General features: G+C 37.1%; 1 protein-coding gene across 1 annotated transcript; it reads right to left on the bottom strand.

The window, feature by feature from the left end:
- Positions 1-1,865: 1,865 nt before the first annotated feature.
- On the bottom strand, positions 1,866-5,579 carry LOC119913007 (endonuclease domain-containing 1 protein-like). Its single transcript, XM_038732315.1, has 2 exons — positions 5,224-5,579; positions 1,866-4,457 (listed from the first exon to the last, which is right to left on the bottom strand). Exons 1-2 carry the CDS (start codon positions 5,545-5,547, stop codon positions 3,777-3,779), a joined length of 1,005 nt encoding a protein of 334 aa, XP_038588243.1. The 5' UTR covers positions 5,548-5,579; the 3' UTR covers positions 1,866-3,776.
- Between the last annotated feature and the right edge of the window lie 930 nt (positions 5,580-6,509).

The following is a 6,509-nucleotide window of genomic DNA, read 5'->3' as shown; positions in this document are numbered from 1 at the left end:
TTATCAATAAATGACCAACAGGATTTTGGAGAAATCACTATACAACATACAAACAAATGCCTTCAGATTGTCAGAGACAGCAGATGGGGATTGCAATAAAAGTGTGTTTAAATAAAACACGTCTGTGTGTTGTTTAATAAATAATCACTCATTTAGCTGAAGCTTTTCTCAAAAGCAAATCACAATTGCTGTCAAAGGACGCACCTTGAGAGTAACTAGTGGTGTTTTGTTCAGGGACACGTATCACAGTGGGAATCGAACCCACATCTCTCCCACTATCCTATCCATTTTCACAATCGGAATACTTTATTGATCTACGAGGGTGAATTCTTTGTTGCAGATACTCGCAAGGCATAAAAGGAAAAGAAATAATAGTAGTTGAAGTTAGTGAGTAGAGAATATAATAAAGTAGGCCTATACGAACCATTGAATATAGTAATAAATGTGGATATCTACAGTAGCTTATTAAAAGAGGTGTAATGATAATTAGCAGGAAAGATAGATAGGCCCTAGTGTAATAATAATTAATGAGTGCTGGCAGTGATGAGGTGTAATGGATTAAAAATCTGTAACTTGAGTAAAGTTGAAGTTGTTTCAAGAATGATAAATGAAAAATGGAACAATGTCTCACATTTGTTATATGTCAAGAATTTTATTAAGAAATATTCAGCTGTTTTGAGACTGAGTCAGGTTTTTTTTTTCATAATTGACATCCCCAGCCTTGGAAAAATGTGGTCACATGGAACATTATGCCTGAACATGTGATCATTGAGTATTATGCAGCATGTGATGCTTAAATGTTACATGGTTGTTATGCTTTAGTATGATTGTTGTACAACAGATAGATATATAGAACATTGTTTTAAAGTCCTGTTTGCAAAAACAGGTCAGGTCTTATGAACAGAGCGAGAACTACTTGGAAGATCCCTTTCTATCGATGGCGAGCCTCCCAGTGTGATCTTGAAGAGACGCAGATCATCGAACAGGAAAGTATCGGTTGCCTGAGCTGGTACACACACTTCATCCAAAAGTGCCAACTTTCCTCTTAAACAAGGAAACTGTCACAGAACTATTGACTAATACTGGAAGTGATCACAAACAGACTTTAACAACTACAAAAGGAAAAAAAAACACACACTCATTTATTTTAAAGGCCCCCTTTTTTTTTTCATGTATGTTATGTAATTGTGTTTCAACTGTTACTTGAAAAGTAATGTGAGTAAAGGTTACTGGTTACAACTTACCTGGCCTGATACTTCCTTTTATGGGTACAGTTTGTATCACTTAGCTCCTTCCGAACCTAGCACAAGTAACCTGGTAATGAAGCTGTGCTTTTTATTTTTAATTGGTGACTTGTTAGATCGCTTGATGTGTGATATAACGTTACCATACGAGAGAGATTACCACAGCGGTAGACGGCATAGTGGATATGTTTTCAATCATTGTCATGAAGAAATCCTGTAAAAACTCGCCTCTTCTATTAGCGTCAGAGCCGTCGTCGACTACTGATGACGTATTCAGTTCTTGAAGGGTTGTTACATTTCGTAGGGGAATAATTCAACCCCTTGGCCCTTGTAACTCTGTTTTAAGGGCCAAGGGGTACATACGAAAAAACAAGGGGTGAAATGGGATTGGCCCAAAGTGGGGAAACTATTTATAAAAAACCAACATGGTAAAATGTCGGTTAGAGGCTCTGAATTTCAATTAATTGTCCAGCCCTAGTGCTCCTGAATAATTTTTTGGTCTTCAGGTATGCAATCTATTTTTAGGGACACATGCAGCTGAAATGGTCGAATTGTAGAGCCCTGATTTAAGTAAACTTAATGTAATGCAGCCAAGACGTCTTCGAAGTTGAAACGATGAGAAAAAGTTGAAAAATACCTTTATTTTCTTCTCAGATTATACCACATTGCTTCATTTACATGTTAAAATCACAAATATTTAACACTTGGGACTCCTTACAGGGGTTTGGTTTACTGTAATTATTTATTTATCGTAGAAAAAAAACAAATGTTCAGGGAGGAGACAGAGGTGACATCACTGTAGCTGGAATAAATCATCAAACTCTCTCATCTGGAGACAAAACAGTTTTCACTGACAAACCAAAGGAATTTTACTAAATATGACATCCCCTTCTCAGTTACAGGGAAAACAAAATCTAAGTAGTGGTACAATACAAATTACCAAATTTAGAGTAACAAGATGCTGTTTGGTTTTGTGATATATTCTGCACACATGTCTTTTATTGTTTGTTTGTCTCTTAGACCAAAGTAGGACAATTTGTAATTTAGACTATTTTAATATCCAATTACTCAATTAAAGACTTACCAATTTCTACAGAAATATATAAGTGAAATATCTGGAACACTTATAGCTGCTTCCCTGTTTAATATTCATATGGTGATATCAGTTCACAGAGTCATGATATTTATAATGATCAAAGTTTTTCTTTTTCTTTGTAGAATTAGAAATGTATTTATGGAGACATTTTCAAATATTCCTATAAATTAAGTCAGTACCTGTAGCACCAATGTTTTGACAGAAAAATAATGCTTTTTTGAGCAGAGTGGCCACAGTTTGTTTATAGAAGTGTTCCATCAACTTTTAGACATTGTTCCCAAGCAAAAATAACCAAAACACCTCGGCCAAGGCAGTTTTAAGTTTGCTGATATAAGCAATATATCTTGTTTTAATGTTTATTCCAATCTTCACTTAGTTTACTGCTTTACATTAGAAAAGGACGCTAGATGTTGCCCTGGGGCCTCAGTAAATAAAGGGCTCATGACAGAATCTTAAAATATGTTCACAAGAGATAAATAAAGGATAGATGGATTCTAGTCAGTTGGATATGTAATGGAAATAAACCGAGATGTAAATTAAAGTTGGCCCCGAACACAGAGTTGTCTTTGCCGTATTTATGAGGCCTCAGAGGTACAAGTCATACAGAGTACAGAGCAGTCTGCAGGAGAGTATAAAGGAAGGAGAAGAGTGCATGTGTTTTACGGAGCAGTGGAGTGTGGTTGTTTTTAGCATCTGTCGGACTACAGTTGAAAATTAGCCTGCTGGCTAACACTGGCACATTTACAGAAATGTTGATTAATGTGCACTGTCCTTAAATAAATAAATGAGAAATGAGAAATTTTGCTGTGAGGGGACAAAGCACTACGAGTGGCAATTACTAAAACAACGAGTTGCAAACAGGAACTTTGTCTGGTACCTGTCCGGCCGGATTGGGCCCAGGGTCATCAGTGTGAATGAGAATAGAGAAGTAGGAAAGTACCGAGGATGCCGTAGTGGAGAACACTGAACTGACGGTGACCTCGGTGAAGTACATTTTGATACATGAATGACATCAAACAGTATGAGAAACAAACAATAATGCTATGAGATACAAATTGCCATAACATATATTACATTGCACAGTTTGGCATTCTGTGTATGGTTCATCAATTATCTGAAGACCAACATGTTTAGAAGCATGAAGATTCAAACATTTGTGACACATTGCGAAACATTTTCAGGTTGTTAATTCTGCATTGAATCATTTTTGTAGTTAAGATGATGCAATATCTCGATTAATTATTTTTATATATGCGTTCATGTTAGCTGCTGATTATACATTTTCATTCAATTTTGAACATAGTTGAATAAACAAAGATTAAAGGTTTTGTTTGAATGTCCCTATTTTTCACCAGAGTTGAATATTTTTGTTGTACAGATTGAACCTCAAAGACACATCTGACTACAGATGTGGTAAAGGGAGAGGCAGCTGTAGACTAGGCAGGACTCGATATAGTTGACCAGATGTTGTGGTGAAAGGGGCAGATGTTACATGGGACAGGCAGAAGTGGTTTAAGTAGAGGGGGGGCATGAGCAGTTGTTAGATTTTGGGTAAAACTAATCTTTGTATGGCGAGGACACTCTTTTCCAGGAAACACATCTACCTTCAGTTTATTGAGGAGTTCTTCCAGAGTCTCAATCTTTACATATTTTTCATTTTTCTCTTCAGATTCATTTTCTGGAACATTCTCACCCCAGTGTGCGCTTGCTATCCATTTTTTCTCTTCGGGGCTGTAGCAGCAGAATGCTGACCAGAGCTTGTCAGGAATATTAATCTTTTTATTGAGTTGTTTGTTTCTGTCGTTGGGTATTGCTCCAGTAACCACATAGGCTTTAGTACCACCGTTGTTGATTTTGCAGTATTTGTCCATAACACATTTGACGCACATCTCCATTGTGCTCCAGCTTCCCCCGTTGAATGTAATTGCTTGTGGAACAATGTTGGTTAGCGTACAGGTGGATTTTTTGTCAGATGTGGTGGATCCATAAGAGTATGGAATTAAATGGCCCTTGTTAAACCCTTCTTTGGTTTTGTAATCTTTGATCCCAGCTTGCTTGACGTAAATTGTGTTGTCATCTGCATTACACATCATCTTCTCATTCGTTTTTCCCTCAAGCTGTAAGAGTTAAAGACCAAGTTACTGATGCAGGCAGAGTAACAATAAATTGAAATTCATGCACAGCAAAGATTTCCTTTAGTTAGTTAAAATTGTTAAAACACATCAGTGAACCTCATTGTTGCACAGCGCAACATGCTCCTTCCTCATCATGAACACGCACATTGTAGTTTATCCTGCTGCCATAAATACTAAAGTACCATTCCACTGCTGTAAATAGTCCCTAACAAATGCACAATTCCCTGCTGTTTAAGTAACGTTTGCTTATAAACAGCTGAGCATTTAAACAAAAATTCAAAATATATATGTGACCTGTTTCTAAAGGTTTAGGAACCACAGACAGAGTAGAGAATTCAGAAAATATTTTTAGTACTGTTGGTGTTTTTCTGACAATAACAAAAATATAGAAGATCAGCTGCCTTATCCATTAATTTCAGTTAATAATCATAGCAGTGAATTGAATGGAGCTTCACTGGGCTCAACCTGGATTGATAGATTAGCGTCCTACATGCATGTCTTATATAAAAAGGCAGTGAAATTAGTTGTGAAACTCCTCGCTAGTGCTATTACATTAACAAGGCTGTATCACTGATATGCAGTATGAAAATAAAAATTGCAAAGTTGTGCAAAGTTTTATTATTGTTTAGTAGGTAATAGTAGCATTTCTACTGTGGGTGTGGATGCACCAGCAGTACTTGCTTGTACCAAAAATATAATATTATTATTTATTGATTTAGTTTTTCATGAGTCAATAAGAAAAACACACCTGTGGCTCTATTTTCCATTTGGGTCTTTTGAATGGTCCCTTCTCTGTTCCCCCTGTGTACTTGTAGGCAGAATACACAGGAATCTTGTTCTTGGTGTCGTAGAGCGTCAGAAACCTTCTCTTATTGTCATAAGTCTGACATATGAATTTGTATCGGTTCTCGTCCATTTTCTTGCCCTCCAAGATGCTCGTGACATCTGGTGGAGTTTTGTTGAGGAGAAACTGGTCACAGTCGGACACCGACTTCACCACTTCAGCCACTGTGGGAACAATGGACAGGACGGCAGCGAGGAGCAAGAGATACCACATCTTCATGGACGTCATCGTCAAACTCTGTGTCTTTAGGTCAGAGGAGAGAAAAACAGCCGTCAAACATTACCGTTTGTTTTCTACAGTTTGAACCAGTAACAAAGTTACAATAAATTATCATGAACTTGGCAGTGTGAAAAGCCTTGTGTTTGGTTTGAACACAGTTCATCAGGGTCTTTCTCTACACTTCCTGGCTCACTAAAGCTGCATAAAATAAGAGATACAGAGACACAAGCTATGATCAGGTAGTGCAAACATCCGACCATGTAAAATACAGCAGGTCTGTGCTGAATGTAGTATAGTATAGTTGAGATTACAGGCTGATAATTTGACGTCAGCAGCATCGACATGATCTGAATCAGTATGCAGTCCACCAGCAGCTGCATGGACACTTTACCTCACCTCTAATGGTCCCGTGTAGCAGGTGATTGCTTTATTGTGCTGTGTTGATGTAAAACCGTTTTCTTTAACTATTAACTTTAATGAAAGAGGTTGCTGTCAGTAATTTAAACATTTCCGCACACAGTAATGTCGCTGAAATATCGTGGGACATTGAAGCAGCAAAACAAAAAACTGTATTTATAAAGTTGACAGTTTCACTGTATGAACCTGGACTGTGTGTGAGACCTTTTGGATGTTGAGACATACATACATTAATTAACTTTGAGCGATCAGGAGATTTAAATGATTTAAACCAAGCCCATAGTTGGTTATGGCCACGGTTTAACATTTTTACGGTCATGTCTAATTTTTTTCTGCATGGGGATGTAATTTTTTTTCATCTTTCCGCACCCAAAAATACTGTTTTGTTTTGCTTTTATCTGATTTTGAGGAAATTTGAAGCAACATCAGCCAATGTTACATTTGACAAACACATTGGCTAGTCCTCATCCAAAAAGTATTTTCTTTTGTAACATACCTTTAGATAAAATGCTGTGGCAGTCGCCGTTCAGAGAAGAGTCTTACAGGAACTATCT

Source organism: Micropterus salmoides, unplaced genomic scaffold, assembly GCF_014851395.1.
Source record: "Micropterus salmoides isolate LMB-PRFRI ecotype aquatic unplaced genomic scaffold, ASM1485139v1 Ms_hic_scaffold_2, whole genome shotgun sequence".
In the NCBI taxonomy this organism is placed as follows: domain Eukaryota; kingdom Metazoa; phylum Chordata; class Actinopteri; order Centrarchiformes; family Centrarchidae; genus Micropterus; species Micropterus salmoides.
The sequence above is the reverse complement of the archived record's forward strand: the minus strand, read 5'-3'. Positions and strand labels throughout refer to the sequence as shown.

Excerpts from the sequence above, each read along its gene's own strand:
- LOC119913007 (XM_038732315.1), bottom strand. The coding sequence starts at position 5,547 with ATGACGTCCATGAAGATGTGGTATCTCTTGCTCCTCGCTGCCGTCCTG. Across the intron at positions 4,458-5,223 it reads AATGGAAAATAGAGCCACAG|CTTGAGGGAAAAACGAATGA; the intron begins GTGTGTTTTTCT and ends TAACTCTTACAG.